The sequence below is a fragment of the Rousettus aegyptiacus genome, unplaced genomic scaffold, assembly GCF_014176215.1.
Source record: "Rousettus aegyptiacus isolate mRouAeg1 unplaced genomic scaffold, mRouAeg1.p scaffold_m13_p_17, whole genome shotgun sequence".
In the NCBI taxonomy this organism is placed as follows: Eukaryota; Metazoa; Chordata; class Mammalia; order Chiroptera; family Pteropodidae; genus Rousettus; species Rousettus aegyptiacus.
Window position 1 is genome coordinate 29,049,941 of NW_023416292.1, and position 23,941 is coordinate 29,073,881.

General features: G+C 59.5%; 1 protein-coding gene across 1 annotated transcript; it reads right to left on the minus strand.

The window, feature by feature from the left end:
- Window positions 1–23,941, minus strand: PHGDH (phosphoglycerate dehydrogenase). Its single transcript, XM_016151964.2, has 12 exons — window positions 23,661–23,941; window positions 17,078–17,229; window positions 15,348–15,413; window positions 14,265–14,319; window positions 14,075–14,173; window positions 6,658–6,790; window positions 5,968–6,116; window positions 4,434–4,586; window positions 3,456–3,588; window positions 2,225–2,355; window positions 1,218–1,455; window positions 1–279 (listed from the first exon to the last, which is right to left on the minus strand). Exons 1-12 carry the CDS (start codon window positions 23,796–23,798, stop codon window positions 125–127), a joined length of 1,602 nt encoding a protein of 533 aa, XP_016007450.1. The 5' UTR covers window positions 23,799–23,941; the 3' UTR covers window positions 1–124.

Sequence of the window (23,941 nt, forward strand, 5' to 3'; positions counted from 1 at the left end):
TCCGGGTGGGCCTTTTATTAGGTGGTTATTGCTGTACTACAGGCCCCAGGAATGTGATCTCCTCTCCCTGCTGGTCACAGTGGGCAGGAAAAGCCCCCGAGGCTGGGCCCGGTGCGCCCTGCGGTCAGAAGTGGAACTGGAAGGCCTCGGTCACGTGCTGCTTCCAGGCCTCCAGGCTGGGCAGCGGGGAGGAGATGCCCATGACGTGCCAGGTCTCCTTGTCCGACACCACGGAGGTCTGGTAGGACAGCAGCTGCACGCCTGCGTCCGCCAGGAGCCCTGGGAAGAAGAAGCCCCTGGTTGGTACGGGCGTGCGGGACGGAGAAGCGAGGGGCTGGGGGTCCTGTGAAAGGGCTGAGAGGGGGAAGGACAGGCGTCTGCCCAGCCTCCCTCGCTGTTCCCGGGACTCCAGGAACACGCTGGCCATTAGGCCGGGAGAGGGAGGGACGATGAGCCGCGAGGCTGGCCCAAGCGCCCCACGTGCTGGCTGCCGGCTTCGCCCAGACCAGCAGCGGGAGAGAGAAGCAGGGGAAAGTTCTTCCAGGTGCTGGCGAGGATGGCGAACCTCAGCCCCTGGAGGTCTGTGGACACGCTGCCTGCCAAACTGGGAAGCGCTCCAAAGCTCCGGGGCGCCAGGGGCCTGGGGTGGCTCCAAGGCCCACAGCGCTTGAGGAGGGGCGTGGCAGGCGGGGGGGGCGTGGCAGGCTGGGGGAGAGGCGTGGCAGGCTGGAGGGGGCGTGGCAGGCTGGAGGAGGGGCGAGGCAGGCTGGAGGGGGCGTGGCAGGCTGGAGGAGGGGCGAGGCAGGCTGGAAGAGGGGCGTGGCAGGTCCCCCCCGCCCCCTGCAGGCAGGAGGGAGCAGGTGCTGAGCTCCTGGGCCTGGCTCCACCCACGGGCAGGTCCGCACTGTGCTTAAACACGCGAGCCGTCCAACGCCAGCGGCTCTGGGGCCCCAGCCCAGCCCAGCCCAGCCGCTCCGTGCCCTCGGATAAAGCCCTTCCCTCCAAACTCCACGTCTGCACACAGCCCCTCTGCCCACAGCTGATCGAGAGGAGCCCTGGGGCCGGAGAAGCCGCAGGAGGCCGAAGTCTGTGGAACCCAATCACCGGAATCTCGCACACACGTGCACACACACGCGCGTGCACACACACACACACACACACGCGTGCGCGCGCCCCTGCCTCAAGGGCACCGGCCAGCCCTCCGGGCCCCTCCTCACCGATCATGGTAGGCAGCATCTCGGGGTTGGAGGGCTGAGCCCGGAACAGCAGCAGGGGCAGCCCCCTGCGGAGAGGCACTTCTGGTCTGAAGACGGCGCCGTTGAGGGCCTGCAGCACGGGCGTGGTGCCCTGGACCAAGCCCACGGCCTGGTACGGGGCGCCTGCGAGGGCCACGGTCAGGAGGCCCTCCCCGCAGGCCTGCTCCCCGGGCACAGCGGGGCTGTGGGAGGCGGTTACCTGCAGAGGGAAGGCAGGGGGCACGTCACACCTCCCAGCCACGCCGCGCCCACCTCTCCCTCGGCCACTGGGCCCAGTGACCGCAGGGCTTCGGCGGGGCAGGATGGTCAGCACCTCGGGGCCAGGGGAGAGGAACTTGTGCCTCTGAACGTTAGTTAGCTTCCTGGGACGGTCAATGGCCTCCCGCGACGGAAGGAGTGCTCTGCCAGGTACAGGGAAAGGCTTGGAGCGGAGGAGCGGGGACGAGGGATGGGGGGGAGGCCGGGCCATCGGGTCTGCCCCAGAGGTTCTCCGGCCCCGCCCCCTCGCTGCTTCCTGCACACAATCCCTGACTGTGATTGGGGGGAGGGGGGGGGCGGTAAACACTCTACAGCCCATTGCTTCTGCCGGCTCCCCCTGTCTGAGAAACAGACGTCGATCTACAAAGGGAACCAGAGGGAGGGAAGCCAAAGAAAAGCCACGAGGGCGGCAGGGGCAGAGAGGACGAGCGGCTGGCGGCCGGAGTCCGCGAGGGAAGCAAGAAACCGGGTGCGGCGGTAAAAGGGGCCCTGGACGGTCAGGGGCCCGGCTGGCCGCCTCGCGGCTTCCGGGCAGACGCAGCCCGCCTCGGGTTCCTCGGCCGCGGAACGGGGGTGCGGCCACTGCCTCACGTCCACGACACACTTATGCCCAAAGCACGTGCACGCGCGTGAGTTTGCCGGGGGCGGCGCCGGCGGCCGACAGCATCCCCGGCGTCCGCGGCCGGACGTGCGCCCAGGGCCCCACTCACGTTGAGGCCGGCCTCCTTCACCAGCAGCTTGGCGTTCACCAAGTTCACATCCGCCGGGCTGGACGCGTGTTTCAGCAGGCCCACGATGACCGCGGGGCTCAGGCAGTTCCCGGCATTCTTCAGGGCTGTGCCTGGGGACCGAAAGAAGCCACCGGAAGGTCGCTGTTTACCGAGCCACACGGGAAGGGCAGGAGACCACTGGCTCCTAGCTTGGGGTAACAGGCTCCTCGTGGCCTTGTGGGCCCCAACTCCCTCCTGCCCGGACAGTGCTGCTTGACTCTGGGGAGCGGAGAGCCAGCCGGATGAAGGCGTAGTGGGGGTCCAGGCCAGGACGCCTGGGACACTCTAAGGAACTCCTCTCCAACACCCAGCCCAACTCCACTGCCCCCGCACACCTGCCCTGGCCACCCCGGCCGCCCCGGCCTGCCTGTCATGCTCCAAAGGGACACCTGAAAAATTACTCCCACCCCCACCTGGCGACTGCAGCCCAGTCCCCTGCTTTGTCCCTCCGGGGCCCGGGCGCTCAGGCCTGTGGCGATGCCCCGGCTCGGCCCTCGCCCCACGTTCTCCCCGAGGCGAGCAGATGCCCAGCAGTCAGCAGGAAGGACAAGCCTCTGCAGGGCTGAGGGGACTGGAGCCCTCTCAGGTCTCTCAAGCCATCTGCAGAGGGCTGGACCCACTGCAAAGGTGGCCAGAGCCGGCTCAGTCGCCTACAGGCCAGCAGAGGGCGCTGCTCTGGGTCCCACCCCACTGGCCGAGCAACCTGTCCCCTGAACCACGCAAGACACCTTATCTTGTCACAGAACAGCCACCCTGACCCTCACGTCACACATGAGGAACCACAAACGGCTCAGAGGAGGAAAAGCCACACCACGCGTGAGCGACGGGGCCCAAACCAGGTCCCGTCCTCAGCCCTGAGCCCCGCCTACCGCCTCTAAGGGGACATTTTGTCTCTGCGGAGGCCCCCCTTGCACCCAAAACACGTATGTCTTAAAAATACCGCACGGACGTGACTTGTGAAAATTAGGAATATTTAGTATATTTCCCAACGACTTTTTGTCCCCCTCTACTTTTAAGTCCCCACTCAGCAGCAAAGGATAGAATGAAGGGCACGGAGTCACAAGTCCGAGGTCACCTCAGAGTCCCTCACTGGACGTGACCTGCGGCAGACACACAGTGGAGTGCAAAGTCCGCACCCTTCTGCCCTCCCTCTGCAGTGACCCCTGCTCACCCTGCGTCACCACCTGGATGGTCCCTTTAGGGGACCCGGCCCAGGCTCGCATCAATGTCCCCAGAGCTTCCGCCAGACCAATCCATGGCTTGGTGTGTGGAGAGAAGGCACTGGTCAGGGCCTGGGCGTTTACCTGCAGAGAATGGGCAGACCTGAAGTCAGGACAAGGTGGGACAGGGCACACCTGTCCAAACAAGGTCTTGCTGCCTATTCCCGACTTCCTGTGGGGGGCAGAAGGCACGGGGCCACCTGGCTTTGGGGCAGTGACGGCTTCCACCGGCCACCAACAAGCAGGTCTCCATGGAGGGGCAGCAAACTCCCTCAGGGGACCTGTGCCTTCCTTATTCATCAGAGTCCCAAAGGGCTGTGACAGAGTCTGGCACCCACTGGAGCTCAAGGAACATCCAGAGATTGAATGAAACAGGACTTGAAGCATAAGCCAGGTTAGACTTGGAAGAGAAACACACGCCCAGAAAGGCCCCGTGTGAGAAGACAAGAAGTGGGGACATTAGCCACGGTTTGGGGGACATAAGGGGTAGGGGAGTCCCTGCTCAGGATGCCAAGATGAAAGGGGTGCCCAGGGCTACGAGGGGTGTCCTAACGGGGCTTTCTCCCCACGCTGCCCCCACCCCGGGGTCCAGCCGTCTTCACTCCCGAGGCAGCATGTGGGGAACAAAGGAGCCTTTCTCTAGAGGCTGGACCCTGGGAAGAGCCACAATCTCTGCACAAGGCTACAACGTATCAGGGCCGCGCTGGACTCCCTGCTGCCAGGCCCCGGCCACCAAGGCTAGTGACAGGGTGGCTCCTGCCTCCCCACCCAGAGGCTGGCTCAAGGGGCGCCCCTCGTCTTCAGCTCCCAGGACAGAATCCGGGCACTACTCCGCTGCCAGTCCCTGCCATCACCACCCCATCATCGAGACCCCCTTCGCCCGCCCCCCGCTCTGACCCCCAGGCCCCGCCCCGCACGGCGACACTTACAACGCCCGCCAGGGACTTGCCCTTCACCATGTCCACGAACTGGACGGCGATTTCCTCCCCACAGCGGCTCTGGGCCTCCTTGGTGCTGGCGCCCAGGTGGGGGCAGCTGATGACGTTCTCGTGGTCCACCAAAGCCCGGTCCCGAGGCGGCTCCTGCCCAGAAGAGAGGCCCCTCGGTTGGCGGCCACGGCCTGGCCCCGCGTGAGGGAAGTCGGGGCGAGGCAGGCAGGGGAGCGTGTCACCTCCTCCTGCTGTTCTGCCAGGGTGGACACTGGACTCAATCGCCAGCTTCCTCGTGACGGTCCGCCCACAGCAGAACGGACAGAGCTGCGGACTGGATAGAAACCTCGGCTCCGCCACTCGGCGCCTAGATGCCTTGGGCAAATCGCCATCTCTCTGAGCCTTGGCCTCCCTCTCTGTAAATGGCTTAATGGTGCCCACCTCACATCGTCATGGAGATCACGCACCAGTTACACAAGGGGCTCTCGACCAGTGGCAGCCATTGTGGTTAGCGTTTTATTTCCCTGGCACCCCCCGACCCCCACCGATGGCACTTACGGCCATGCTCTTTGCAGACACCCCGCACAGAGACGGGGCCCAGCCAGATGCCTGTTCCCCAACCCCCAACTTCCCTTCCACCCCTTCTGCTCACTAAGCACAAAGTGGTGCCCTTGGGGATGGCACTTAGGCCTCTTGGCTTCTGGTGGTCCTCCCTAGCGCTCTGCTGGCTCCCACTGGATCGGGGCCACATGGCCCTTTGAGGCCCAGCAGCACGGTGCTAAGCCTCTGCGGGGGCCGAGGACAGCAGGGCAGGGCGCTATGCCGGGGGTGGCAACACTGGGAAGGGCCAGGCACACGCCACCTTCGGGGACCATGATCGAGCCGAGAAAGACGGCCAGAAGCACAAATCCAGCACACCGAGCTCCCTGAACAGGGACCAGTGAGTGCGAATAGGCCCGGAGAGGGCCGGGGACTTGCCAAGGCCACCTAGCTGGGATGTAACCTGCCACCCTGCCACCGGCTCGTCCAAAGTCCATGCCCTTTCCCCTGGATCGCTGATGGGATTCCAGGGGAAATGCGCCTTCCTCACTTCATCTGGTGTGGGGGAGACCCAGGGAGAGCGGCCCACCCTGGGGACCAACAGAACGCTTCTGACCCTCTGACCACTGTCCTCGGGCCCCTCCCTCCGCGGAAGGGAGCAAGGGAAAGGAAAGGAAAGCCGATGGACGCTGTGCGGACCGGGCGGCGGGGACCAGCACCACGCACGCGTGCGGAGCCGGGGCAGAGTCGGGGCCTCGCTCCCTGCCCCGAAGCCTCGACCCCAGAACTGACGTGCTGCTGGCCCCTGAAGCTGCCCACACGGCAGCAGCGGAGCCTGAGACCAGTCGCTGCCATGAGTTTTGCAGACGACAACACGGCTGCCCCTGAACCGAGTCCCGCAAGGGCTCCTCAAGCCAAAGGTGTCATTTCGGGCATAAATTTGATGGACAGAGAGGCGGCGACCCGCCGCCCCTCCCCCGCGCCGCGCACTGACCTCCGTGAACACGTCCAGCGCGGCTCCCGCGCACTGGCCGGAGCGCAGGGCGCGCAGCAGGGCGCCTTCGTCCACGATGCCCCCGCGGGCGCAGTTCACCACACGCACCCCCTTCTTGCACTGGGCGAAGGTGCTGTCGTTCAGCAGGCCTGGGAGGGAGGAGAGCGCGTGCCTGTGGCGACGGTGCCGTGGCGAAGCCAGGATGGTGCCAAGACCCCGCGCGCTCGGCACCGGCGCAGCCCCCCTCGGTCACCCCCATCCCCGCCCCCGCCCCCGCCCCGCAGGCCTCCCTCCTTCCCGCGGACCGGACCGCGGCCCCTCCGGCCTCGCCTCTCCCTTCCCGGGTGCTCTGGAGCAGGAGTCTTTGTTCCCCATCTGGGCCGGACTCAGAAACATCCTAGAAGTTCCTGAGATAGGGCTGCTTGGGAGGCGGGAGTCCGGAACCACGCAGGCCTGCGGGGGCGCTACCGAGTGCCCAGGGGGCGCTGCCGAGCCTGCTGGCCCAGCTCTCCCAGGCGCCGCATCGTGTGGGGCGTCTAACGCAGCGTCGCCATGCTGACGCTGCCGGATCTGGGGGGCCCCTAACCTTACAGCTGGTGACCAGCATCTGCGGAGGCCCCAGAATGGGGGCCCACCGTCGTCTTGGTCTGTGGCTTCTGCAGCCGACCCACGGGGCGGGGACACACCTACCTGTCGTGGAGGGCAGGAGAGGGGTGTGCACAGTGATGAAATCACACAGAGGCCAGATCTCCTCCAGGGGCAGCTGCTCCACACCGAAGGAGGCGGAGACCTCAGGCGAGATGATGGGGTCGTACCCGACAGTCTGGTCGGAGGGGGAGGGGGGCGAGTGTCACCCTCAGTCATCCCTACTGGTGCCGCTGACAGTGGTGACCGTTTACGGGGCAGTTAGTCACCACGCACCGAGCGCTACGCTAAGCTTTTTGCAGACACCTCTTTACTTCTCACGACAATACAACGGGGTTGGTGCCACCCGTCTGTCCTGCTGCTGTGGAGCTGAAGGCCGCGGGGCTCACGCACTGTGGGGGAGGCGGGGAGGCCCGAGCTGTGCCTCCAAGCCCTCAACCACAAACGCAAGCACAGCTCGTGCGCTTGGACAGGGGAGTCTCAGAAGCCTTCACGGAGCCCACGTGAGGGAGGCTGCTCATGTGCGGAGCCGTGACAGTCATGGGGTCCAGCCAGGAAAAGGGAGGGGTGGAGCTGGCTGCAGCCGGAGGTCCCGCGGGGCCAGAAAACAAGCAGGTGCACTGACTAGTTCCAGCTCAGAGGCAGGAAGAAAGAATGTGTAGGCATAGCTAATCACGGCAAACATTTACTTTGCATTTACTCTTATGAGTCAGGCGCTTTTGTCTAACTCATACCTGATGGGTCAGGCACTGTCGTCTCCCCATTTTATAGATGAGGAAACTGAGGCCGGAGCGGTAACTGATTGAACCAAGGACACCCGAATGGCGAGCGGTAGGGCCGGGACACAAAGGGGAAGCTGCGACTCCTAGTGCCCGGCCTGAGAAAACGGGGAGGGGGAGCGAGATGTAAACCCCCCCCCCCCCACATCACAAACGGTCTTGGCTGCCAGTCACGCATCTCCTGGCAAGGGCGGGGCTGCAAAGGTTACCAAGCCAGGGCGAGCATCCTGGAAGGAACGGCACCCAGGTGTGACGCATCTGCCGCGGGCAGCAGCAGAGACCCACCCAGGACACCTTCCCAGAGCTCTCTCCATGAGCTCCGTCCAGGTCGGCCACACTGGCTGCGAGGAAAGACTGTGCTGGAGCCTAAAAACCTCAAATGCATCGACGTCAAGAAGGCCGGACAGCCAATGGCCCCAGTGGGCCTGCGGGCCCCTAGGTAAGAACTTTCGAGCCAGGAGACCTGCCTCTGTCACCCACCGGCTGTGCGTCCAGGCTCACGTCAGTGTCCTCCAGACCTGCGTCCTCGAGCCCGAGCAAAGAAGCCGAGTGGGTGATTTCAACGTCATCGCCTGCTCTACCTTTTAGTAATGCACTAGACCTTGAAAAGGAAGTTCCCTTAACCCTGAGAGGAGATGCTCTGGGCTGGCCCAGGGCTGAACAAAAACAGACAGGATACAAAGCCTAACACTTCAACACGGGTTATATCTGGGTGGCGGAGTTAATTTTCTCCTCCTTCCTGCTTTCCGATGCTTTTGAACTCTTCCCCACTGATTGTGAATCTCCTCTGAAATTAGGGAAATGCAAAAAAGTTACTTTAGAAAATAATGGCACAGAAAATTGCTGTATCAAGTTCAGCGCTTCTGGAGAAGAAACCGAAAATGATTATGAATGAGGTGTTGACTTTGGACCACGTTTTGGTCGCCAGCCTGTGGAACAAGAAAAGCCAGGTGGGCCCCACCCCCACCCGACCATCGGGAGGTTTTGGGGAAAGAGGCTGCTGCCCCCAAGCCCTATAGGACCAGCAGCTCATGCCCACAGGGCAGTCCCTTCAGATAGAACCTTCTCGTTTCTTTCAAGGGGAAAGAAATGTCCAGCGGGGAGAGAGGCCCGAGCCCTTGCTCTCTCACAAGCCCTCTTTGTCTGCCAGCTCTGAGGCTGGCTGGAACAATGGCCCCGTTCTTCTCTAATCCAAATGCCTTTTTTTTTTTTTCCCCCATGGAGACTGGGGAGAGGACAAGAGACTCCAACGGAGGTCACGAAGCCAAGCCTGATGGAGCGACTTCACACCGCTATCGCCCCTGAGCACCCAGAAGCCGAGAAACGTCTGCGGCTGCCTGGAGGAGGGGTCCCCACCGCAGGCGCCTGGAGAGGCGCGGATGGAGAGGAGGAGACGAGCCTCTTCCACAGCTGTCAAGAGGCCCTGACCCGGCTTCCTTTCACAGAGACACAGAGACGCATCTGCAGACAACCCCGCAGGGAAAGACTGACTGCGAAAACCCTTTCTCATTTTTCAATGGCGCTACCCAGGGCAGACAGGAACTGCACTCAGCTAGGAGTCGGGGGCCCGGCACCAGGAGACCATGCTGCGGGGAGTCATAAGGGTGACCTCAGGCCCAGGAGACCAGTGCCTGAGCGGGTCCCGACATGTCTGTCCTAGTGCACAGAAGCGAGAGCAATTTCGGAGAAGTGCCACCTGAAGACTGTGCCTAGAGGGAGGATATGTAAAGGGGACCCCCACCTCGACCCCGCCCCCGGACAGACTCCTGAAGTTGGGGCAGGCTGAACGGGCCGGGTCCAGGTCCCTCTGGCTTGGCGGCAAGGACACCTTCAGGAGAAAGGGGCCCCAACAAGGGAGCCCAGCCACACGCCCCTCCCCCCCCAGCTCAGCATTCCACCTCTCCCCACCCCCAACGACGAAATCTTCAACAGAAGCCCAAGAAAAAGCCAGACGGATCCACACCTGCCATCTTCCTGGACCCTTCCCGTGCCCCTCTGGGGCTCTGAGAAGCCCGTGAGAATCACGGCTCCAGGGCAGCAGGAAACCGGTCAGGACGGCTTTTGTCAGGAGGAAGGCTGAAGGCTGAGGACAGCGCGGAGGCCCAGGGACTGTTTAACTACCACAGACCAGGCCTGAAGACGGCTGTGCTGGCCCAGGGCGGAGAGCCCCAGGTTAGGAGGCGGGGGACCCACAGTCCCAAGCTGGCCTCCACCACCGCCAGGTCCCAGTCCTCTTATCTGGAGCATGTCATAGAACCTTCCTGGGCCTTATCTGCAGCTGGGATGACCATGTGGCCCCATTGTGTGTGTCAGCATCTGAGGCGGCAGACCTCAGGAAACATGAGCTGGGCCTGAAACAATCCATGGTGCCTCGGGTCCAACGTCCATCCCTCTGGGCTCAGTCGACTGCAACACACCGGCCACAAAGAAACTGCTCAGAGAGGCTGGTCTGCTGGTCACAGAAAGCCCTGATAAGAAAGGGCAAGACTCAGCGAGCACCCGGCCGGCTTGGGCTTGTGGCCACATTCCAGGGCTCGGGCCAGCGCGAAGGAGTTGAGCCTCCGATGTTATCACCCGTTATCAGAAACACTACCAGAAAATCCTATAAAGGGTAAGAGCTGAACGAGTCAGACCACCAGCAAGCAGGCTGCCGGCGGCCAGAACCATCCTGAAACCCACATCTGTGCCACGTGGCTCAGAGCCAGCCAGCAGCTGCCCTATGGTGGCATGCCAGGGAGCCTTCTAGGCCTGCCCCCGCCACCAGCCCCAACCCACACGCAGGAAGCATCTGGAGGCTGCCTGGCTGGGCTGTGTAGCACGGCGCAGACCTAGCTAGGCTCCCCGCTTTCAGGGAGTGACCAGAGAAAGGAGGGCAAAGGGGACCGACCGCCCATCCCCAACACCTGAGCACGAGATGGTCTCTCCCTGCGACTCCTATGACAGGAAGGGATCGGTTCTTACACCGTGACCCCATGGGTTGGGTCGGATGTTAGCCATCCACTGACAGCTTTCTTAGTGACTAACAGCCTCGATGACAGATGAGGGCACAGGACACACCTCAGGTGCCAGGGAGAGAAGGGGACGATGAAAATAACCTTCATGCGCTTGGCGGTGCTGCCTGTGCAACTGTCAACCGCGGTTCTGAATAAATTCACACCATTTCCTCTGTCCACACAGCAAACGCACTGCTAAGGACCATTTCACAGGCGGTGGGCGCTCAGAGACGTCAGGGCTTTCGAGGGCACCTGCCCCCACGCCCCTGCTGACGTCACGTGCCCTCCTCACGTGCTGCCCCAGTGGTGGTCCAGCCTCCCAGGCGCATCTGCAGTGATGGGAGACTCACCCTCTCCCGGGGCCACCCACTCCGTCTGGGGCCAGCTCTTGTCGATAGCTGTCGCCTCTGGCTTGCTACCTGTTGGTCCCTCTGGATTCACCCCTTAAAGAACATGACTCTTCACAGGGCTGCCCATTGTGACTCTCGAGGGTTGTGTCAAAGGCTGTTCAAAGGCCCCCATTGTGACTCTCAAGTGTTGACTCGGAACCCCGGCGCCCGCAGCAAGGAGGACGAGAGGCCCTCACCATTTCCTGTCCCCAGGGCTGCAATCCTGGAGGCATGGGGCCCTTGACTGCTCACAATATGCGAGGAGGGTCCACCCAGTCCAGAGCACAGGGACCATCACCTCCCTGGCTCCGGAAGCCACATTTCTGCTCGTCCTGCGAGGTCGCATTACCTTTCCTTTCAGCCACACCACTGTTCACCACACTTTGCTTTTGTCAGCCGAAGGCCTTTTCCCCCAGGAAAGCTTTTGAAAAGATCTCTACACCCAACACTTGTCTAGTTGCTTTTTGGGGTCCGTATGGAAGGGCACTGAGAGGTATTCTAGCTAAACTTCCTGTTAAGGTGCCTAAGCATTCCAGCCTTCCTGTGTTTTAGGGCCCGATTAGGCACTTTTCTATTTAACCACCTCTCCCTGCTTCCTGTCATCCACAAGTGACACATCTTCCAAGCTGCTGATGAGAATGGAGAACAAGGCAGAGCCCCGGAGCCGTCCTGTACCCTCTCCCTCCAGACTGAAATGGATGCACCAGTTACTCCAACCGGCTACTCACCTACCCCTTGGCACCAACCAGACCAACATCCTGCCAACGTCCACATCTAAAACAACCTAAAGGTCCATGTTAGTGGAACAGCCCGAGGAACAGCTAAGCCATTTACCCACACAGCAGAATTCCACGCAAGGGTCTAAACGCACGGCAAACCTATTTATTCCAAGGCACGTGCGTCCACCTTAACACGCTCAGCGTGCTGTTCACTCTTAGAGGACGCACGCCTTCTACGCAAACGCTCAGGAAAAAGTCTGAGATGCACCGAGATGACGATACCTGCGGAGACCAGGATTCGGATGGGAATCGAGGAGACCCCTTATCTGTGTTTCAGTTTTTGTGAACATGCCTTCGCATATTATGTCATTTTAAATGGTCTAGGTTTATGACATCTAATTTCCAGGCTCTATGTCAGTTTCCAAAGAAAGAACGAGGCCAGCTTACGGCAACTTGTGTTTAGTAAACACTGATCCTCGTTTCCTATCTGGACACCGATAAACCTCCTCTGTCACAATTTATTCCAGAACCTTCCTTCCTTGCCCTGTAGGAAATCTGGCTCCCTACACCTGCCTGAACACCAGCTGAAGTCCATCGTCGCTCCCCCCGAGACAAAGACGTGTTAGGGAGCCCGGTCGAGGTGAGCGGCTGGGCACGGAGGCATGACCCGAGTCACCCCGGAAAGCCAGAGCCAGGTAGCTCTTGAGGGGCTGGAGTGGTGGGAGGTGGTGGTGGGGAACGACACAAGGCAGGTTTGGGGGGTTTACAAAGAACGTGTCCCCGAAGCGAGACAGCGCGGAATGACCCCCCGGAGACGTGTGGACAGCACCCCCAAGGGAGGTACCCGGGCCCCTGAGGCCATGCTGGGGAGGGACCGTTTGGGCATGTGTGCACAGTGTGCCCAGCAGCACGGACAGATGATCCCGAGGAGGATCTGGTCATCTCTGTGGATCAAACACATGTCTGCGGGCTGTTGGTCCCTTCACAGCTGATGCTCAAGGTCCTACAAGCCCCTGGGCCTCTCGGAAACAGCCCTGGACAGTGGCCGAGTGGCTGAGGGCCGCCAGATGGACAGACGAAATTACCAGTCACTCGATTACGCAGGAAATGAGGCGGGGCTTTTCGTCTGGGTTAAGTCACTGCCCACGTCTCAGGTCCCTAACTCGACAAGGAACACCTGACATGCTGTGGCTGTATGGAGAGGGGGCTCGAGCACTAACAGAACAGGGGGGCCCTGGTCCGTCCCAGACGCCAGCATCAGCAATGAAGCGAGCACTCGCCCGTTTGATTCTGTGTGCTTTGAGTTTTTACTTGACCCCTGACCCCTGCTTTAAATGACCTGCAATTCCCGTGAGCCAAACCTTTATACCTTGATCCCTCAGACCGAGGCAGGAGGAGAAAGTATTCCCTGGGGCTTATCATCCTGCGCCCCCCCCTCCCCCCCCCCCCCCCCGCCGGTTTGTTTTGAGGATCAATGGGTCCTGCGACACACCCACCTCTTTCAGAGATCTAGAAAAATGGACCTGCCCTTCCCAGAGCCGAGGCTGGGGAGAGGAAAGAAATCTGGCGGGAACGGAGGCAGGAGGGAGACGACCAAGCTCAGTGCGGCAAAACGATGAGCCCGCCCGGCTTCCTGTCTACCACCCCCTTGCTGTGAGCCCTCAGGAAGGACCGACAAACTCCAGAGGTCAACGTAAAATGAAGCGTTTACCTGTAAGGTCCCTTCCAACTCTATAAGGTGGGGGGCGGGGGGATGGACAGAGAGAAGGGGGGGCAGCAAGGGAGACGTGGACAATTCGGTAACAGTGCTTTGTAAATTTTTCTAGACCTGAGATGATCTGATTTTCAAAACTATTTTCCTTAATGTTTAACTAAAGCCTCCCTGGCTGCCGTTTGAACCCACGATCGCCTCGAAAGCCACAGTAAACACAGAGACACCCGGCGGCGGCCACTCCGGCCTGTGTGAGCACCCCTGTGCCTGCGGCTCTCCCTTCGCTTGGCTGAGTGCCCCCCCGACCCTCGTAGGTCTCCCAGACTGGCCCCAGGAGGCGGCACAGCTGTTGGCAACCCTCCCTCAACAGGAAGCCTAAAGAGCTCGCAGAACAGGACGCCGCAAGGCCTTGTGGGGGAGGCAGGGATGCTTTCTGAAAACCGTGTGGGGTCTGCGAACCACCACGGGCTCTTCCATGCTATCTCAGTGGACAGACAAGCACCTGTCCGTCTCTTCCGGGCAATGCAGGGGAGCAGCGAGATGGACGGACAGTTGGTATCAGTTTGCTCCTGTTTTCTGGATTGCCACTGTCGTAGCAGGGGAGGGGATGTCAGCAGGATACAGGGGCCCTGTCTTCTCCGCTGGGACCCCAAAGCTGAGACCGCCACCAAGTATTCCCGGATGTGGAGTTCACGTGTCCGCAGCAGCTGGCCACCGCTCCCGCCCTCTCTGTTGAAGTCGGGGGGCACTCCAAAGGGGTTGTGGGGGTCAGACCCCCCTGGGACAAAAGCCTTCAGCGTCTCTCAAGCAAAGCTGCCCCTTCCACCACGGCTTTGGGAAGCCCCCCCTCACAGGAGCCCCCGCCTCTCACCTTCATCCCAAAGGACTGCATCCGGGCGGCCACCTCTCTCCCGATTCTGCCCAGGCCGAGAATTCCCAGGGTCTTCCCGCTCAGCTCCGTTCCCACGAACTGCAACCAAGCAGGCAAAGAAGCCAGAGTCGGCACCAGGCCGGGGCCCTGGGCGCCGAGCCCGACGGGCGGGGTGAGGCCCGCCACTCACCTTCTTCCGCTCCCACTTGCCGTCCTTCATCGAAGCCGTCGCCTGGGGAATCTGCCTGCGAGGACAAACACAGGTTGGGCGTGACATGAGGTGAGCAGGCCCCCGCGTCCGCCCGGCAGGCCCCCGGAGGAGCGGCAAGGCCTGACGTGGAGTCTGGCAGGAGGTTCCGATTCCGCCCCAGCCTCTGGGGTATCAATCTACGTGACTGGGCGAATAAAACGCCACAGCCCACCCTCCGGGGTCTGCAGGGAGGACGCCGCGGGGCGTTGAGGGATTCTGACGGCATCAAGTATTCTGCGAGTTCAACGAGGTTCATTTTCCTGTTCCATCCAGGCCCACAACCTGCAACATCTCCCAAACCAGGGGACAGCTGACTCCCGATGCGTCCCTGAGGGTGAACTCAGGGTGTGTGCATGCGTGTGTGTGACAGACAGACACAGACGGACACAGAGACAGAGGAATCTGTTCTGCCACCAGAGCCCCACCGGCTCATGCACAAACTCAGCAGAGCTCAGGGAACGGGCTTCAGGGAAGACGCTCCATCTCGGTGCCCTGGCCCGTGGGGCCTCGGTCATTACTGACGATGACTGGCCTCGAGGAAGTGCTCCCTGCTCAGCGGGGCAAGATGCCTCCGACCTCGTGAGACAGAGCCCTCGCCTGCTTCTTCTCAGTTCTCACCTGCTCTCCGTCCACCTGACTCCATGCTGCTGAGACGTACACACGGCACCGCGGGGCACGGGAAATCCCGACCCCCCCCCAGCTGCTGTCCCCAGGGGGGTACAGAGCCCCCCAGGTTTTACGCTTCAGGGTCCTCGCCAGGGCAGTCAGCTGGGGGACCCCGATGGCGGAAACGGGCCTCGCGGGCACTGAATGATTGCTGGCCTGACCGAAGCAACGGTAAAGTGGCCAAACGGGGACGTGAGCATTGGTTGTGTTCTCTCTTTCCTTCCAGGTCACTGTTCCTGGCGGTCCGCATGGCGCCGAGCTGAACTATTTCTAAGTTTCTCTGGGTCGCGCTGCTTGGGGAGTCATAATAATTGACCCACCAGCGGGACTGGCTCTGCCGAGAAGTCGGGCACTTACCTGGCCAGACACATGATCATCCCACAGGTGAGCTCCGCGGCGCTGAGGCTGTTCCCATTGGGGGTGCTGGGGAGCAAAGACGCGAAGGGACAGGAGTGAGCCCAGACCCAGCACTGCCGCTCCTGTCCCGGCGGAAGGCCTCGAGTGCGTGCCCCGCGCCCTGCCCTGCCCGGTGAGCTCACCCGCCCCGAACGCAAACCCCGCGTCCCCGTCCCGGGGCTCTCTGCTGTCCTCCTGCCCACGTCCCGGGGCTGGAAGGAAACGCCGGCGGGATGTTTTCACGCGGAGGGAGACGCGCACCCGGCCTCGCTCCCCCAAGTCCTTTCCCCCAGGGTGCAGGACTGGGAGAGACCTACAGGGCTCAGTCCTTGTCTCTCTCCTCTCGCCTCTGGATCTACCTGCCCACAGGAAGCGCAAACAACCTGTGGCTCCGCCAATCGATCTTCACAAAGCTGTGCCTGGGACCAGGGCAGAGGTCAGCCCGTCGCCCCCTGACCTTGGCCAAGCTGCCCCACCAGGCGTTCATCAGTAGCAAAGCCAATATCTCTATCGCCACCTGGGTGACCTCTCCTCTCCCTGCCACCAGCCCTGCAGGAGAGAGCTTCCTCGCACCGTAGAGCGCAGAGCAAAGCTGACTCTGCCCGTTTCACAGAACGAAGAGGGACGGCAACCCGTGAAAGCGAGTCGCTCTCAAAGGCTTTTTTTTTTTTTTTTTTTGGCTTTTGGAAGAATTTATTAACACACACGTCCACACTCCTCCTTCGCCACCTGGGTCTTTTCCTCTCCGGAAATGAAGGTTACAAGGATAAAAAAAAAAGTCGAGAGATTCTATAGGCATAAAAAAAAGCCAAGTCAGGATCAAAGGATTCTTGGAGTCTGCCTTTCCACACGACCGCCTGGCTTCCTGGCTTCCCGGCGTCAGGCTGCATGGGGACCCTGGACACTGGAAGAGGCGCAGGGGCCGTGGGCTGCTGCCTCTGGGTCCGGGGCGAGCACATCGGCCGGGCTAGCAGCTAACATTTCTACTGCAGGGTAGCGTTGGTCAGATGGCCAGTCAACAAACCCCTTCCCTACAGGGGGGACGTGGGGGCGGGGGGGGGGGGGGAAGGACTTTAGGATAGTGAGGTTCTCCAGGGAAAAGAAAAGGCTTGAAAACCAAGAAAGGGACCAGGGACAGTCTTGCCTCACCAGCTAAGTGCCAGACGGGAGCCAGAAACGAGTGTCACCACGCACTGGCATGCCGACAAGACCTTTGCCCTGGATTTCTGCAAAAACAGCGCTACTAGGGACCCTTTTCCTCTTGGCCCTGGGATGGGAAAGAGAAACTGAGGTCCTGGCTCCAGAGCAAAGTGAGGCAGAGAAAGAATGCGGAGTCACCCTACCGGGAGATATGGATCAAGACAGAGCTAACAATACCTGGCTCCAGCCAGAACAATGGGGGGCGGGGGGTTGGGGGGCAGGGCTGGAGCAGAGAACACAGATCAGCCCGCTCACGCCCTTCTGACCCCCAAACCAGGCTGTAGACCCACAGCATCCGAGGGGCCGGTGTGCGAAGCTTCTCGAGATGACAAACAGAGCACCTACGTCAGAACCCCACTGAGCATCACCCAAGCGTCCGGGTTCGGCCGGGACCAGGCCTCCTCCGGGAAGCCAGCCCTCCTTGCTGAGGCGGGCTCTGCCCTCCCTCCCCGCGGTCAGGTTCCATGCCCAGCCCGGCCCCCACGGCTTACTTCATGACCAGGACACCCTTCCTCGTCGCGGCCTCCAGGTCCACATTGTCCACGCCGGTGCCGGCCCTTCCTACCACCTGGAGCTTCTCGGCTGCATTGATGACATCGGCAGTCACCTTGGTGGCCGAGCGGACGATGAGGCCTTCGCAGTCCTGAGGCAGAAAAAGAAACATCTGCGTCCACAGAGTCGATCTGGAGGACCTTTTGGAGCTTCTTTGCGCCCAAGTGGGACCCACATGCTGGCCGACTTTGGATGTATCCACGGAGAGGAAGGCTCCGCCCTCGGTCAGGCCCGGGTTTGACCCCAAGCCCATCCCGTGCAAGCCAGGAACCTGAGCGCCAGCCTCCTCGGCTGTGTGGGAGGAAGCAGTGACGTAGAACAGGTACAGCACCTGCTCAGTGGGCATCACGACCTCCACAGACCCCGAGGGACGGAAGGGAAGACGTGGGATCAAATTCTGCTTCGGAGCCCCCACGCCCGGGGCGGGGAAGGCATGCGTCTCGTGACGGTAAATAAAGAGAGCAAAAGAAAAGACTGTCGAAAGAAAACCTTTTCCGAAAGTGGAAACCAAAGGAAGCTGGTCTGTAGTAGCTCAGAAACTCGGGCAATAGTAGACCAAAACCATACCTATATGGAAAATAAGACCTTCCATATTCGTCATAGCTACTTTCCTAGGGCTAAGCTAGACCCCCCAAGACAGGCTCCTCAAGAAATGAAGCAGGTGAATGAACAGACTGCCCCGGACTGGCTGTCCCAGGTGAGTGGGAAGCCGCGAGCAGTGTCACACGCAGCGAGCTGGGAAAGCTGGGAATCAGGAAGCTGCCCTTCCAGTCCCAAGTGATGTCACCCCCACCCTCGGTCACCATCTGTAAAATAAAAGGATTGGAACGGATGGCTCCCGGGGTCCCTCCCACGTCTGATCTGATTCCCATGGGTGCGAGTCTCTGCATTTGCCTCCCCGGAGCTCTCAGCTGGGGGCCACGAGACCTTTCTCTCTTCCCTCCTCACCGCATGGATACTGGAGAGAGAAAGGCCAGTGGGAACGTGGCTCCCAGGGCCAGGGAGAAGCTGCCCAGAGAGAGAGAGAGAGCGGAGAGCTGCTTTTTTCCCCACTGCGGGGAGAAGAGAAATGAAGCTTACACTGCAGCGGAATATTTAGGGCTCGTGAGCACCGGAGTGACGGTTCAGGAGCCAGTCGGGGGCTGTGCCCGGACACAGGGGGCTCAACGCAGGACCCCGCAGAGGCGCGTCAAGCCCTTTCGTGTCTGCGATTCTTAAACAGAACCTCCAAACCTGAAGTTCAAAGAAAGCTTTTACAAGCACCTGGCCCACGCCATTCATTTCACAGATGAAAAACGGAAGTCCAACACAATTAAGGCTGCCCGTTTCTCCTCCTCCTGCCCTTCTCATTTCCTCCTGACATCTTCGTGCCTGATATGTATGTATCCAGTATTGTATTAGATTCTCAACACAAGCTAAGTCACGGCCCCATCCCTCGAGGGGCTCGGCGACAGACACACCTGTGTGGTGTGACCGCAGCGTGTAAAAGCATGGGGAGGTGTGAGGGCGTAACGGGCTGACTGCCAATAATACCCAGCCAATGCCAGGTGGAATCCCGAAGGCTCTCTGAATGCCAAGGTGAACATCACCCAATGCCCAGGCGAAGAGGAGACTGCTGTCTGTCCCACACCCCCCTGTCTGGCCACACAGCACCGAGTTTTCAAGGCACAGTAAACGTCTCTCCCACGAAACCTTTGCCCACAGCCCTGGATTCCATCACCGTCTCCCCCTAATTCTTAAATCACCTGGTTCACGTTCGCTTGTCCTCTGACCTGCAGTTTACTTTTCTCACCTATATCTTACATCCCTAAAGCGAAGATTATTTTAATAGCTGGCGTCCAATAAAATTGTCTGTTGAATAAATGAATCCACTGATCTGAGAGGCCCATGCAAACCTGTTCCCCCCCCCACCCCACGGTCCTTCCCCAAGTAGTCAGACATGTCCCATGACTAAAAATCCAGCATCAGAAATCTCTTATCTGACTGTGATAAGGAGGCCTAAGATCTATATATGTGAGCATTCGAGAGTTTCCGAACTTCCAGAATTGTCAGAAATAAATTTGTTATTTAAAAAAAAAAAAAAAAAGTAGTTTTCTGAAAAGGAAGGATGTATCAGGAGGCAGCCAAGAGAAAAATGTTCAGAAATTGGCAAATCAACTAACAGAACCAAAACGGGCACTAAACACACAGACCCGTATATGTGTGGGAATTTAGAAAGTAATAAAGGTAGAATTCAAACTGATGGGGGAAAGGGAGATCTACCCAAGAAATGGTATTAGGAAAACTTAGGGGGAAAAAAATATTTAATTCCTACCTTGCTGTAGATTTTTCAAAACCCAGATGAATGGAAGAATATCTTATAAGAATTTTGTTAAGCACAAGCATTAGAAGAAAATGTAAGGGGACGTTTTTATGATCTCAGGATGGGAAAGTTTCAGCAGCAAGGTGCAGACCCCAGAAACCAAAAAAGAAAATACCAACACATTTGATTACAGCTGAAATGGAAACTTCCACATGGAAAAAAAAAAATCCCATAAACAGAGTTAAAGGCAAGGAATGGGCTCCATACTGGAGAAGTTCCTCCTCGTTGTAATGTATATAACAGAAGAAACATTCAACAAATACAATCAAGACTTTTTACAAATCAATTTTTTAAATGCCAAAGAACACAATAAAAATACATAGATAAAATAAAAACAAGCAAAAGTATAAGTAGGTGATTCACAGAACTAACAAAGTGGCCAGTAATTTATAAAAACACTAGGCATCCACCACCCTCCCCAAACCTTGAGGATCTGCCTCCCATAGAGAGGACCGGCTGTGCAGGCAGGATGCGGGCCCCCAGCGGTCCACCCCGTCCTCGCAGGCCCTGAGGACGAGCTCAGAAACAGCCCTATTTGTCTTTCACCAGCGCAGTCTGTGGAAGGATCACCCATAGGGAGATGTACCCTGTAGCCTCTCTCTACTTTTCCCTCAAGGGTGGTGTCCATTAAACAAGCTTTCTTTGAAGCCAAGAAGTCTGAATTCTCGAGCCAGACCAGGATGTAGGTGCATTCATCAGAGCTTGCTTTGTAGACTCCCCCACAGCAGACCCTGGCCCTGACCCGGCCTGGCCAGAGTTCATCAGCTTCCAAGGCCTCTTACAGCCTCCACTACTGCAACATCGACAGATGCATTCAATAAGCAAGAACTTACTGACAGACAGTATCTCCCACTGATCCCTCAACACCCAGGCACTCTCAAGCACCATCCTCTTCTCGGGCCTCGTGTCACCCGCCAAAATTTGGCTCCTCTCCTGTCCTCATGCAAACTACCGCCCTTTGCGAGGCCCTGTGCAACTCCACAAACACCCTCTGTGTAGTTCGCTGTGATTCTAGATTCTAACTTTTTTCTCCAGCATCCGGAGGTCTTCATTGGCACTCCTGGGGCAGGACCATGACTTTCTTGACACTGCACCCACTCTGCAGTCAACTGCTCTGAGTGTGTATCAGTGTGTGAGCACAGGCTGTAACAGGCACTCCCTCCTCCCTGTCGCCTTAGAGATGGAAAACAGCCGGCCAGCCACCGTTCTGCTGGGTTTATGGCTGTTCCTGACAAACTGCTAACTCAGCAGGGGAAGCCCACTCCCCTCCCTCGAGTTCACACATGCTTCCTCCTCTCTCAAGGAGGGCGGGCTTGGCCTTGGGGGTGCTTCTAGAGATTGAGTGTTTTCCCACCTCTGACTTAAATCACTGAGGAAGACAAAGGAAACTTCTCCGCTCGCGTTTCCTTAGCTACAGAGGACGCCGGTAGTCACTGTTTTGCGCAGTACGTGGGACACTGATTAAGAAGGTGGTTATTTCACTGTGGAAAACTAAATCTTAGTGGACAGGCTGGAACTTTTCAAAAGATGGACTCTTGTGTGGAAATGTAGCCCCTTCTTTATCTTTCTTAAAATTCTGGGATGAAGAGGGAAATGTGCTCAGATAAGTTAAATAAATGCATTACCAGGCAAGTGGTCTAGTGGATTCTGATCGGCACTGCCATTTAATGAAACAGAAGAAAATATGCCAACGCATCACATAGAGTAGAGGTATTAGTCCATGAAATTGTGTGTGTGTGTGTGTGTGTGTGTGTATAGTGAGTTATGATGTAAAATCAATTTCTGAGTGTGGGGGTCACAGTTAAGTTTAAAGGCCACTGACTCGTGGTTGAGATTTAAATGTTCCCGTGTATGAGATTTAAGATGTGACACCTGGTGACAGGAGAGGGGTACACAGTCTACGAGTTTTGTGAGTTTCTATCAAGATGCTTTATTATTCCAAGCCGGTGTTTTTCCAAGAAACACATGATTAAGTTGTGATTTTTAAACTAACACCACACACACACACACACACACCCACAGACACACATAACTGAAACAAATTTCAGGACCCAATGCTTCCCTTACTACCTGCCTTGCTTTCTAATGTATGTATTTTTAAATGCTAATCATGACCCATTAGGCTTCTTCACCCAGTAATGGGCTAGCTGGGACTTGCCTCAAGTCTGAAAAGAGCCGTTCAGGGGGACTGAGAGCCAACCGTGCCTGTCTGCCCAGAATACCAAGGAGCCCACACGGGGGCCAGGCCCAGTTCAGGCGAGTGCTTGTGGCTTCCTTAAACAACAACAAAAACGACTTAAACTGCGGGGGGGGGGGGGCGGGGAGGGCGGAGGGGTTGGGGGGACACAGGACACTAACCAGGCGGAACAAAGAGGCGCGAAAGAGGGGACCCTCCCATGGTCCGCCAAGGAGACCAACCCGCCTCTGGAGTGAACCTTTTACACAAAACAGCCACGGAGGCTGGGCGCTCCCCAACAGCCTCGCGATGCCTGGCAGTCGGGCACCCCCACTCTCACGCCAGCTCGAGGCGCCCTAAAAGGGGCCTCCGAGTCTCAGCTCCAGACTCCCTGCACCCGCCCCGCCGACTTCTCAACTTCGCGGAACCCCAGCGGGAGCCCCTCCACGGCCCGCGGGGCCTCCCATTGTTCTCCGCTCCGCGCTCACCCCTTCCGGGCCCCGCCCCCCGGGGCACTTTAACTTCCAAAAGAAAGGGGCAGAGCCCCGAGTGAAGGCCCCCCTTCCCGATGCGGTGCTCCGGTGGAGGTGAGGATCAGGGGCTGGGCTAGAGGCCACTCCACTGCCTTCTGGCCAGCGCCCAGAACCAAGGCCACTGACGCCATCCGGACACAAGAGGTGACCGGGCTCTCTAACTGTCCTACAAGCTTCGGGAAGGTAGCGACCGGTCAGAAACTTCTCTGAGCACAGGACAAGGCTGGACACCCGGATGTGGCATACGGGGGAGGAGGGGGGAGGGTCCACCGAGAAACGCAGCAGCAGCAGATCGAAGGCAGATAAGGGGGGCACAGGCGTCGCGAGGACCATGCGATTCCAGCGCAGCGAACGTCACAGCAGCAGCCGCCTCTGTGGTTTGATTTAAGGGCCCTTGGGGGGGGGGCGGGGAAGGAGGATCTGCACAGGCTGGCGGACGTCGGCAGGACGCCACGCTGCGGGGTGTGGGAGTTGGAGGCTGGCGTAGACTCCCCGGGGCGCTGGGTGCAGTGTAAGAGAAGTGCAGGAACTGGAGTGAAGAGTTCATAAAATAAAGACGGCGAGGCCACCAGACCTCGCGGCACCCTCACAAACAAGGCAGAGCGAGCTCTGGAGTACACTGCGCCAATTATGTATCACGACAAAGCCAGACGCATTCCTGAGAAAGAGTTGCTAAGAAATCAGTTTCCTGGGGTGACTGGGATCGGATTCTAGTCCAGTCTGGTGATTCCTGCCCAGCGATGAAGCCCAGGGTGAGGCCACCCGCGGGGGCCGCGGCTGCAGACCAAGCCTGGACCCTCCGGCGGCGGCCGCGTGCGCGGCCCAGGGATCTCTGGCGCCCCCCGCCCGTCCCCCTTTCCTCCGAGCTCCCAGGAGGCCGAGGGGCGGTGAAAACTCCCAGCAGTCTTGCATCAGACGAAAGGCGGGTACGTTTGCTGCCTTCCTTGCAGCTTCTCCAGCAGCCACGAGACAGGCTGGGGCTCTGCTAGGGCCACCCCCCAGGGAAGACAAGGTCTCAGCCGGGCGAGCCAGGGCTTGGTCGGGGGGTAGGGGGGAGGATCGCTGGTCCCTGAGTTCTCCATAAGGAAGCCACTTTAGCGTCCCTTCCCCGGTGTCCCCGCGTGGCGACCAGCTGCCAGGGTCACTGCGCGCAAAGGCGCCGGGGAGCCACGGGGACATCCTGCGAGCAGCCTGCACATTACACTGCTCGCGGGAGGCGAGCCAACGTGAAACGCGCGGTTGCAGACCGAACGGAAAGTTTGTATCCTGCAGCTCGCCGCCGCCGTTTGTTCCTTCCCCCTTCTCCCCCTCCCCCAACCCCCAAATCAGGAGGCCCCAGAACCAACTGATACCAGGGGCGGGGTGGGGGTGGGGCGCGCTGGCCCGGGCGCAGCCAGCCCGTTTCCGCCGAGGATGCCACGGAGCGCTTGTCTTTCTCCCACCCGCCTTACCTGCAGCTCGGCTATCAGCTCCTCTTTGCTCAGATTCTGCTTCTCCACCACCTGCAGCCCTCCATCTTGCAGGATCTTCCGGCAGCAAGGGTCCAGGTTATCGCTGATGAGCACTTTCCGTAGATTTGCAAAGGCCATTGCTGGAGCCGGCCTCGCAGTCGGCTGCTCTCGCTGGGCAGAAGGACCTAGGCCGAGACGCTCCTGCTCCGGCGGCGGGGCTCGCGTAACTGGGCAGGATTCGCGATCTCCCGCTCCCCCTTTATCGCCCCCTCCTGCTCCTA